General features: G+C 48.6%; 1 protein-coding gene across 9 annotated transcripts in view; it reads right to left on the reverse strand.

Annotated features, from left to right (window-relative positions):
- EPHA10 (EPH receptor A10) overlaps positions 1–12,203 on the reverse strand; it is a 112,617-nt gene that overhangs the window by 30,168 nt on the left and 70,246 nt on the right. For 7 of the 9 annotated variants that reach the window (XR_011135988.1, XR_011135989.1, XM_068917320.1 and 4 more), the window contains exons 4-5: positions 10,690–10,845; positions 9,431–9,772 (exon numbers count right to left, since the gene is read on the reverse strand). The exons of 1 other annotated variant lie outside the window; for it this stretch is intronic. Coding sequence is in view for 6 of the 8 variants with exons in the window: in XM_068917320.1 (XP_068773421.1) it covers positions 9,431–9,772; positions 10,690–10,845 (498 nt within the window). In the remaining 2 variants the exon portion in view is untranslated. The remainder of the gene's footprint in view (positions 1–9,430; positions 9,773–10,689; positions 10,846–12,203) is intronic. One more of the 9 variants, XM_068917319.1, reaches the window with a different exon arrangement.

The raw sequence follows: 12,203 nt of genomic DNA on the forward strand, positions 1-12,203 counted from the left end.
CACATGCTACATGCTGAATCTTCCTCCCTGGCATTTGTGCTCCTATTTAGTTCATCTCACTATGCAAGATGCACTTGCCAGCTATTCTCATTTTAACCAAGCTTGGCTCAAAACAAGCTGACTTCTCTGGTATGAAAGCAGGCAGCTTGCTGTCCTCAGCTATCCTCAGGCTCTCTGGCTGAAGGTGAAGCCTTCGCTGTTTGTCACAGCGGACAGCAGAGAAGGGTTTATCTGCTTTGTTCTGCTGCACTGGTTCCTACTTTGCCAGAGTCATCCAACTCTTCCGCACCTTCTCTTTCTCTGACCACCTTTCCATGCCTTCAAGCATCTCAGCTGCACTCACAGTGCCACACGCAAGTCTTGCAATGGATAGGTAGCGGCACTGCCTGTTTTGGATGCTCCTGCTGCATGCAACATCCCAGCAGCACTTCTAAAGCTTCTGCCTCCTGTAGGGGCCAAAAGCCAGCTGGACCTGTCAAACTGTCTGCAGCATCTTAGGAGCTAGGCCAAGGAAATGACATCCTCCCAGACTCCCCAGAGCAAGGCAATAAGGGTTCACACATGAAGATTTGCCCATAGCCAACTCATTGGCCACAAGCTCAGCAAGAGCAGGGAGGAAGAGGCTGCTTGGGATGTGCTACAATGCTAGCGCTTTTGCTGTAGAGGACACTACTCAAGGAAGACACTAAATATTCTAGTAGGAAAAATAAAATCTATAGCTGGTATATTAATAAAAGCTGCTATTAGAGACTCGTTTGGCTCTGGATTATTGAGAAAAGCTGATCTTCTCAGGGACTGAATATGGCAAGTAAGGCCTTCACACCTCTCCTGGGGTTGCACAACAAACTGTTCCAGGAAGACCAGCAGAAAGTCTCCTCTTCGGACGAGGAGGGAATGGGGAACAGCAAAAAAGCCTCACATAACTGGCCAGCACGGGCATTTTAACTAGTGCCTGTGATTCTTGGGCTCTCACCAACCATCATCCTGTCCATTTCTGGAAGTCCACAATCCTGGCACAAGGAATGATGCTTCCTATATCACCCTGTTAAGCAAGAGAGGCAAGAACACATCAGAGTCAGTAATGACTGACTTACCCATGTACACTAGCTGCTTGAAAGAAATCCCCTCCTCTGGTGGCTGTCCGTAAGCCAGCTCCTGGCTGGGGTGTGCTCCCTGCAGTAGGGGCTGTAACTCAAATTCCACGTCCACAGTCCTTGATGTCTCCTTCTCCCTGCCTTGCTTTGCTCCTATCCAACAGTATGTCCTGTCAGTGCCGCTGCTCTGCAATCCAGAGTTACAACTTAGCCAGGCTCTAGCTGTGACACCAATTTGCTAAATGGCTCTTTGCAAGCGGTTTCACCTTTAATACTCATTCTCCTTGTCTAAAAAAGAGTGGAAATATTTTATAGCTTGCAGGACTGCTGTAAGGCTTGTTCAGTTGACATAGTCATGCCTGGCCTCAGGTGAAGGGGAAGGTTTGTCAGGTCAGGGTAAGAGCATCTCCACATCCTTCCGTTACCTGGCCCAAGGGCTGGCAGCACCCAGTTAACAGCCTGTCTGTGGCAGGCATAGGAGAAGTTGCAGGGGAAATTAGCTGCTTCTAGCTTGTCCTGCTTCTCCATCAAATCAAGACATTTGCTAGACCCTGACTATCCCACAGGCTCCTGTGGAGAGGAACAAGTTCCTGGAAAGTAAACTTAAGTGTCTGTGAAATTTTGTATTTATTACTTAGCTCATTAATCTCTGCTGAAGGAAAAAGTTCTCCTGATGTTTTATTCATGATGATTTGCTCCTTGCTTCTAAGTCCTTTCAGCTTCTACCGAAAGAGGCAAAAAGCCAGCTGGAGGACCTGAACAGCAGCCCAAGACACATGAAGAGCTCATCCCTTAGGACCAAGGTGAGTCACTGGGCTGCAAAAAGCCCCAAGTCTTTACTCTGTCAGGCAGCCAGGAAGGTAGCACCTTCCCAGTAGTGCAGGTTAGTCTTTGTCAGTCTTGCAAATGCACACTGACCCACGCACATAAATACAAACACACACGTGCATGCTTCCAGCTCTGGAAACCAGATCAGTAAGGCTAATCCCCACCACATGCTTTTGGTGTCTGAGTGAGCGCACATAACTGTGTCTTACAAAACGTCAAATGATACAGCCTGTTAAGCAGCAGGCTGACTTCAGCTTAAATTTTGCTCCTGTAATCTAAAGTTAAGTGCTCCTTGCTGTTTTATATGATGCCCATCAATAAAATATCACAGAGATGCCCTCCCACATCTCGGAATCTAGCAAACGTTACTTGGTCCCAGTCCTTCTCCTTTCCAAGGAAACTAAGGAAATTCAAAAGGACTTTGATCAGCAGTGAGCAGGGTATATTAATAACAGGTATCGTTAAGGACAGACCGATAAAAACTGAACAAGTGGTCCTGATTGTTAACAAAGTCATCAGGAAAAATCACACTCACCTAGTAACCTGCTGCACAGCAGAATTCATACTACATGCCAGAAAAGAAGGTACTAGCCTCAAATATGTTTAAAAGGGATTAAAGAAAATCATACAGACTATAAAGCAGTTCACATTGTGAAAAAAGTGTCTCCCATCAATATTTTAAATTCCCCTAACAGTGGCTCTATTCTGAAAAAGCAAACATTAAATTATTCACCATTCTGCTTGATTTTATAAACTCCATTCCATTGTACACGGTTTTGCTCCTCTTAATTAACTCTTGCACTAGCAGAAAAGGCATAAAATCAGGTGTGGGCACTGTATCCCTCCACTGAATGAACTGCCATATCTGAAATGGGGATGTCTAGAGGGGACACGTGGCAATGTCCTTGCAAACATCAAGGGTCCATATGGCCTGTTTGCCCAGCTGCCCCGAGGACAGGATGGGACTTGCATACATTGCAATAAGCACCTCTAAGCTATTTCCAGAAGGATCATCGAAGTGCCCGAAAGCGCACTGAGATGACTTTTCCTAGGGAGTCCTCCTATGCTTGCAGGCAACTACTCTGGGAAGGAGCAAGGGTTCCCTAAGGCATGGGGGATGCTGAGGGAGCACAATGTGCTAGCTGGGCAAAGCAAGGAAGGACAAGATCACCAACTCAGAAATGCACTACGGGAAGGGACCCCAGTCCCTCCTTTCTTGGGAACAGGACTGAGACTAGGGATGCCAATGAAAGCCCATTTTTTCTGCCATGGTAACAGAAGGGAACTAACTCTGTTTCAAGTGCCTGTGATGGGCATTTTGTGCCCATTAGTACCACAGTAATACCACAGTCCCTGCAAACACCAGACATCAGGTAGTTCTCCTCAGTCCAGTTTTTCCTAAGAGATGAGCACTTCCGAAACGCACAGCTACAGTGCAGATGAAGATTATGCCCCAACAGTAATCAAAGAGCCTACAAAGAGGAAGAAGTTAAAGCTAGAGCTCAGGCCGTGGAAAGATCTTTGCTTGGACAGAACCCAACAGGCACAGAGACATGCCAAAGAAAGACACTGCGCGTCTGCGAGGCCCACAGGGATGGCTGACATGGGGAGCAATTCACTTCTATCTTGCAAACTGCTTTACACAACAACTGTTCCACCACTGTACAATTACACCAGGGGGCTGATTAGTGTAATCAGCTGCCATAACAGAGCCAAGACAAAGCCTAAACGACCAGAGGGACACACAGCAGACCACAAACAGTAATTCACACCTGTTAATTTGTATGAACTGGCACCAGATAACTCCAGGCTGTGCCATTAAGCGCACTCTGAGAGCTACATATCCAGTGTGCCCCTTGCCCATGAAGCCCCTGATCAGGAACAGAGAGGCACGCTCACCAGGAGTGACAGATGCTCCCCTCCGCAGGGCGGGCGACATCCAGGTCCTGGCCCAAGACAGGGCAGTACCTCCCCGGAAGAGGGGGTGCTGGGCAGCCTGGGAGACCGCTGTCCGGCAGGGAGGGCACGCCACCGTCCCCACGCTCAGTGCAGGCATGTAGAGGAGCTCTGCCTTCCCAAAGTTACTCGGGAAAGGGGAACCCCGACCGGTCGTTGTATCCCTCTGACACCTACACAACACCCTCCCCTCGCACGGGGGCGGCAGTGAGAAAAGGCAGGGGGAACCCAGACGTGAGCAAGCTCCACCGTGCTGGAGGGAGACAGGGAAGTGCTGTTCCAGCCACCCTGTGCCCTACAGCACAGCCAGAGAAAGAAACCAGCTCAGGGGCAGTCTGTGCTGGACAGACTGCCCCTCTCTGTGCGCCCTGGGTTATCTATCAAGTCTCCCTGCTAAACACAGCAGCCAGGCAGCGACTCGGAGGGCCCAGCTGATGCTGCAGGTGTTGGGGGGCACCAGCGCCAGCCCTGGCTGCAAGTCTCAGCAGGGCCCACCGGCAAGCGGTCAAGCACTGCTTCATACTCTCTGGGGCTGCTGCTCCCTTCCACGTGCTAACCCTGGGCTGTTCTGAGAGCCAGTCCCAGCTTGGCCACATACCTAATGCTCATCTCAGGGCATTTGAATTTGCTTGTCAATAAGCACTGCTCTCAGCAGCTGCGGGCTGGTGAAGAGAGAGTTGTGTAATTACAGTTCAAAACCTAATTTTTAAGCTAATCCAGGAGGGAGTCTTTCCCATTAATACATTCCAGATGCCTCTCCTGCCACCGCTGGCATCTACATGCAAACCATAGAAAAGCTGGCAAACCATAGAGCATATGGCGAACCACGGAGCAAGTGCTAGAGAAGTGAGGAAACTCCAAGGGAGCACGTGTTCGCGCTGGCACAAGGCTCAGAAATGCCAGCACTCCACTGCTTAAGACAGCAGAGAAGTGGGGGAATGTCAAGAAACCCAGTAAAATAATTTGCACATTGCACAGAACAATCTGCCCAGGTATGTGGGGCATCCATCCCTCAGTCCACTCCTCCCGTCAGCGAAGACATCTCCCTACGTCATTCTAGCTCTCCCGTTTCCCATCTTTAACCCACAGTAGCAGGTTCAGGAAGACTGAGTCCACAACAGATGTGTGCAGGGTCAAACGGCAGACCAGAGAGCCCATCACCTGGCAACTTTGGGGGCCCTTACAAAAAGATGGACTTGAACCAGGAGTACCTGCAGGCTACACAGCAGATAAAAGGCTCTTCGGTGCCTTTGGTTCCTGCACCCAGCTGTCTCCAAGAACAGCCTCCCCACCCCTTGCCAGACCCAGAGGCAGGAGAGCAGTGATACAGGAACTGCGGACAGCGGGCAAGAACCTGCCCACCATGTTTGATGTTCCCCATATGGCATGACAGTCCCCATATGAAATGAGAGACTATCAGACAGACAAAATTAACCATCAGCCCCCAAACACCACTGCCATCTAGCACCATGGCACTGTTCACAATGGGGAGAGCTATTAACATCTGAACACAGAGAAACGTCCTCGACATTGTCCCAGGCAACTCCTCCCCAGGGCCTTTCTTTCCAAACTAGAAAAGAAGCTTCATCGGTTACTGTGCAACTGCTTCAGGTCCTGTTCTGGTTGAGTGGAGAGCAAAGAGCCCACAAGCATATGTCCTAGCTCCAGGAGACTGCGTATTCTGGGGTCCCAGCCACCACCCATGGGTGAGGCTGCACTGGAGCTCACCAGCAACAGACAGGCACAGAAAGGTCTATTTCAGAGGTCCTAACGTAGCACAAACCACACCTCCACAGTACTAGAACAAGAGTGCATTTCAACAGCAGCTGCATTATTAATCTGCAACAGATTTAAAAGCTCTTTAAGATGGGAGCCGATCCCTGCCAGGAATATAAATGACATTGTCCCACAGTGTACATTTACATAGCTAATATCACTCCACTCCTGCAGGTAAACGGCTCTGTTCTCTCCTCAAACACTTTTATTTAGTCCCATGCTGGGGCCAGATTAGAAAAAACACAGTATTAATTTTGCCTCCTGCAGACTAAATAGCATCTTTTCTTTTCCCCAGCAAATACAATGAACAACTGCTAATTCCCTCTTGTGAAAACTGAAAAGGAAGGGCAGTGCGAAAGCTGTTCTCAGAGCTATATTTAGAGGAGCTGGGATCTGACAGCTAAATAAGGTCTTGTTTCTTTGTTTAATTTTTCCTCTGAATCTGCATATCTGCAGTCAGAGCTTTCCTGCTGCAAATGCCATCCCCAACACCATTATATCACAGCCGTGGACAAAGTTGCATCTGCTTCACTCATCCTTAGCCTCACTTTCCTCTTATCTCCGGCCCCATCCGGCGCTTCTGCGACGGGCTTTAAGGAACAGCGGAACCTGTCTGGCTCCCACGACTCAGGACTCAGCTAGAAGACAGCATGCTTTGAAGAGTCTTTCTAACCCCTGACCGACTGGCTTGTGCCAAGCCGGGGACAATGCCATAAATAGCTCAGGGATCCTTCTGGGATTGCCACGTGCTGGTGCATGGGGGGAAACAAACGCTCCATTTGTTTATTTCTCACGGCAAAGAACATTTTTCATCTGCAAATCAGGGACTGAGGAAGTGAGGGCTGCAGCACCCTGAAAGCATCCCCTGGCCCCTCTCCCACGAGGCCAGTGGCATTAGGCACCTAGCTGCTTGGCCAAAGGCACTGGTCAGGGCACCATTTTCAGACATCAGTCCAACAAGCTGTCCATGCCAGGCTTGCCTCCAGATGCTGTCTATACAGCTCTCCACACGCACAGGGCATTCATCTCTTCTTCATCCAGCTCTCAGGACCAGCTGGATGGTAGATATAGCGGTGCAGATCAGAGAGATAGTGGTGCAGACCATGCCCAAGACAGACTCAGCAACCTGCCAGAAGTTCCCTCATAGAGGGAGGCAAGCCTCTTGCCTTAGCGGGGTATTGCAGACACATCAGACTGAGACACCACATACTAAAGGGATGACCTTTCTTCCCTCTTTGCTGACAGGCACAAGTTAATCATCACTGTTATTTTTTACATACCATATCAAAGCAAGAGGGATGAGGTCACCTTAAAATCTGCAGAAAGAGCAAAAGAACAAAAGCAGCAGTTCCAGCCTGGCAGCTCCACTCACTCCCTCCACCTTAAGAAAAGGTAATTCCAGATGTAAAAAATTTAAGTGTTTCAAGAAACTTCCCGAACTGCACTGGAACCTCAGCTGCTCAGCTAATTCTGTATCACCATCTGCATCCGGAAACTTGTCAGCTTGACAAGAGGCATTGATTTTGAGCACATTACAAGATTAATTATGCCATATTCTTTATGTGTATTTCAATTCCTTTGGGCGTATACAGTGTTGAGTAAGGGGCTGAGATTCCCACATACCCAGAAGAAAAGCTATATTAAATACACTTACAGTTAAGGCACGTGTTGCCTTACTGCCTTACTTGTTGCTTCACTCCCTGTAGAAGAGACAGGACACTCGCTGCCCTTATCTTGTTTGAGGCCACAGAAACAGCACTGAAGCTCTCCAGGCAAGGATGCAGGTCCCGAGCACGAGCCTACCCCTGCCCTCTGCCGGGACTCCCCTCTGGGACCCTCTCTGAAGAAAGGTCTCTTTATTATTAGATACCATTAAACCCTTCCTAGCTTGTACACTGGCTCTGCAAACAGATCGGTGCTGCTGCACTTCGCAAGCTGCCAGCTGTGGAAGGGTGTTTTACCACCCAGGGGAAGGCAGAGCAGCACAGGGAACGTGCCTTTTCTGCAGTGTGCGGAAAGGTTTATTTCTGATGGCAAAGGGAACTTGTTCACCCAGTGCCCTGTGAGTGGCTCAGATACAGAGTTCTCGTTTTCTTCTTAGCATCATATGCACCCAAAGCAGTTCCCAGAAGGCGCTAATCTGACTTCTCCCATTTCAGAACGGAGTCATTCACCTGCCTGACTTGGGATAAGGAATAACCTGAGCGCAGGAAATAGATCTTCCCACAGCTATGTCTATCCATGAACAGCAAAGATCCTGATTAGGAGTGACACCTCCACTGAAGAGCAGTCTGTGGCACAGCATCCACAGAACAGATTTATAAAAATTATTATATGAGGAAAGAGAAAGCAACAACACATGAAAAACATTTGATCAAGTGGTGGGAAAATTATTTATAACAAGATCAAAGTTTAATCTCTTCAGATGAAACTGTTGGCCGATTCCTGCCAAGAGGTATGCGAGGATCATCTGTCTCCATTATCTGTGGCTTGGCAAAGGGTTTTCATGCAAATTAATAATGTAACCGCAGAGGAATAGACAAGGACACAACAAGCCAGAGCCGATTTTCCTTAGGCATAGCTAACAACTGAGTAGAGAACAAACCCCTCTCCAGTCAGCCAAGGCCTCTGCCTGTGCACACAGAGTGGATGCTTTCTTTCCCCCAATGGTAAGAAAATAGAAATGTGAAGCCTAAAATAGAAAGGGACACTTACAGTATGAAATTGTGCCACAGAACAGCATAGAAACGAGATGAAATCAAAATTTTCATTTCCAAAGGATAACCAATATTTGAATCATTCTATTTTTACAATTTCTTTTTATGAATGGCCTGAAAATGCTGTTTCTTTGAAGACACTGTGATCTGTATATTCAAACTGTAACCTGATCACATAGCAGGCTCATTTTTTCACCAGAGCTTGTGTTTCTTAGAGCATCACTGCCACAATACTCCACTGCCAGCCTATTGTTGAGTAGCTTTGAGCTAGCACAATGCAATGAGAGTTAACAGGGTCACACAACAGGGAGTGAGTGCCACAAAGAAAACTGAGCCATGGGTTTTTCTAAACACAGCAAGCTCCTATTCTCTCCATATTACCAATCAAAACCACTTCGGGAATGTTGCAGATAGAAGGGAGGAGATGGAGACCTCTCTATGAATGACCCTCATCACTGAGCACCCAAGAATCTAACATTGGTGCAAAAGGAGACACATTAGGACACTTCCAAGACATTGGTCAGGTAGAGTCCAAAGACTGTGGTCACACATGCTCTAGAAACCACTTCCTTTAAGCAAAGCCACAAAACTCACAGCTGAACACGCTAGTATTTCAAAAACGTGACAAGAGCACAAAACAAAGTGGGAATCTCTTTTCTTGGTGAAATGGAAGTGAGACGTTGTTCTGATCTCACAGTCACTTGTATTAAATAGCAGCTGTCTAGAAAGCTGTGCTCAGTTCTGTAGCCTGCTACTTAGCTGTACACATCCAGGCAGCCCACAGGGTGTTTGTTAGGACTCATGGAAAAAAACAGAAGCTGAAGCTTCTGGGGACTGGGGTTGGAACCTGATCTGCACTGACTGCGCTTGCAGTTGGTTGGGTCTCACAAGCTGCTCACTGCGGTATTGGTTCCAGGTAATTCAAGGTCATATATACTCCCTACCTACCATTCCTCGTCACCCCTCTGAGTCTTGCGCTCTAAGTACAGATCCTGAGACTGCAGGAACAGAAGGGGCAGAGGATAAGTAAGAAGGCAGCGCAGTCTGGGCAGCCCATACCTGCAAGGCCAGTGGAGATATTCACTTCGGCATATTGCTGCTTTGATAATGGGCTGACATCTGAGACACCATTGACAGCTGCCACTCGGATGGTGTAGTTAACACGAGGCAGCAAGTTCACCAGGGTGACAGTCCGGTCCACAAGTCCCGTCTGCTGTGGCACAAAGCCCACACTGCTGCCGCACTGCTCACACCGTCCCTGCAGCGCCTCTGAGCACCGGCTGCACCACAGGCTGTACGTGACATCGCTCCGGCCACCGGAGTCCGCGGGGGCACTCCACTCCAGAACCAGAGTCGACTGCTTGAGGCTGTAGACTAGGTTCCTTGGAGCAGATGGCGGACCTGGAAGCAGAACAGTTAGCATCACTGTATGGGTGCTGGGAACAGCCAAGTGCTGTGTGGGGAAAGCAGGGCAAAGAGATAGACCTTCGGCAGCTAGAACAGCAGACCACAGACACGGATGAGGGAGCTAGAGAGAGCAAGTGCTCCGGCAATGACATGGCATATGGGAACACAAGGAGACACAAACATGCTCTGAGGCGTGCAGCATGGGCTGGGAATACAGAATGAAGGATCCACGCTGAAGGAACATTTTATACATAAAAACAAACAACTTGCATTAAAGCTTGAGAAGTGGCTAGCCTGTCCTGGTACCTGCTCCATACTGCCCCTCACCCTCCCTGCCAGCCACACAGCTCAGCTCCAGCTGAGGTTTGGCTACAAAATAGCTCGAAGCCAAGCCTTCTGCTCAGACACTTCTCAGCCATGCTTGCTCTCAGGCAAATCAGGAGGGTTTCCTATTACTGTGCAGGCAGTTCTGTGGTATCCATCACTACAGTAGCTAGGGTCCAATCCAATTAACTAGAGGCCATTTAATTAAAATCTGTGAACTGCTATATTGACTAAATGACTGTGCCCTAGTTTTACTGGGGAGTATCTGTAAGCCTCATGGCATGTTTATCTCCTCAGATTTCAGCCCTATAATCTCCAACTGTGAGCTCTGCAGAGTAAGGACTGTCTCTCCATCCATTCCTCACTGTGGTACTACCCTCGCGCAGGTAAGACCTCCCAGAGACACGCATGCACAAAAACGGCTCCCGTGGGCTAGCATAATCTGATAGCGGTAGCCTTGCGCTGGGGCTCTGACAGCCTCCCAGGCGCTCTGTTCTGCGCTGCAGGACGCACGCAGGATAGCAGCAGTGTCTGCAGCCCCATTTTCTTGCTCATTTACAAAGAGCTGGCACTTCAGCGAGACATACGTGTGCAGGAGGCAGATGGTGGGTCTGACGGGGACCTGGAGTAGTTCTTCTGGCATGAACAGTATGTGGAGGCTTCTTCATGCGTGAAGCTGTGCTCAGGGCAAGGAGAGCAGAGAGGAAGACGGAGGGAAAGCCTGTAAAATCCAGGAAGGCAAGCTGAAAAGACAGAGAGAGGGAGTTATGGAAAGAACATCACAAGCAGACTGGAGGATATGTTTGATGACTTCACTTCCCTGTTTCCTGGGATACCCTTTGCCTGCCACTATCACCTCCCAAGCTACCTTCTCTAAGCATCTCTGTGATCCTGGCACCAAGAGAGGTGGCCCTCTGGTCTGACCCAGAAGGGACATTTTGATGTTGCAATTTTGCACCAATTTCCAGGCTCTGTGACTTTCCAGGGATGCGGGAGGTGCTGGCGAGAATGGTTAGATGCCAGCTACCAGCTGCAGCAACACAGCAAAGAGGTAGCTGGAGGCAAAGGAAGAACATAGAGGAGGAAGTGGCTGCAGAAAGATGCAGGAAACGGAAGACACATGATTCAGTGTTTATAGAGTCAGGTTAGCAGAGTAGAAATGACATGGGAGCAACAACAAGACTCAGCAACAACCCAAGAAGGAGAGGAATATTGAAAACGGAGACTTCACAAGTCACCAAGCCACAAGGCTGTGTCTCGGGTGGCTGTGGCTTTATCAGTGCAGATGACAGAGCAGAGGCTGTAAGGCAGCATACTGAAGTCATCAAACAGTAGTATAAATTTGTTTTTATAGGACACACACTGGCTTCCTTTATCCCTTGAAAAGTGTCTTTGATATTCGAACAAACAAGTAATTCACACTCTGGTCAAGGATTTGCTTGATCTTTACCACAAGCGGTACACAGCCTAACAGCAATACCACTAGCAGGACCCCCAGGAGCTAGTTCTGCAGAAAAGCCAAATTATTTTACAACAACAAGAAAGGCTGTAAAACTCTAAAAAGCCTTAGCTTTCTTATTGCTTAGTTTGCAATAGCTTCAGTTTGACTCTAAAAGACTTGACAAGAAAACAGCCTGCAAACAAACATGTGCCTGTTATTGCTAGATGCTCCCATAAGGGCTGGGGCAGGCATGCTGCGTGCACCTCCTGCCTTGCCTCCACGGCGGTCTCAAACCAGTGCTTCTTCTGGGGCTGGGCAGCTCCTCTGTTTACCGAGGCGCTGCCCTCAGCAGAGCCAACAGGAGAAGCACTGCGTTTGCCTCAGCTGGATTTCAAGCCCTACGAAAGTACTCATGTTTTGCTTGGCTGCTTCATCTTCTTGATGTGGCGCTGCTGACTGCTATCCCTTCATCAGCTCCCTGAATATTTAAACTTAATCACTTCTAAATTTCCTACATGCGCAGCTCCACTAAAGCAGCTCCTTCCCTTATCGTTTTTAAGGAGCTGGCTGCTGAGCCTGTTCCTTTCGGAGATTATTCCGGTGCACTCCGGTTCATGAATTTTTAGCATGATATAAAATTGGCAGCTACAGCTGCGATCT

Source organism: Struthio camelus, chromosome 23 (assembly GCF_040807025.1).
Source record: "Struthio camelus isolate bStrCam1 chromosome 23, bStrCam1.hap1, whole genome shotgun sequence".
In the NCBI taxonomy this organism is placed as follows: Eukaryota; Metazoa; Chordata; class Aves; order Struthioniformes; family Struthionidae; genus Struthio; species Struthio camelus.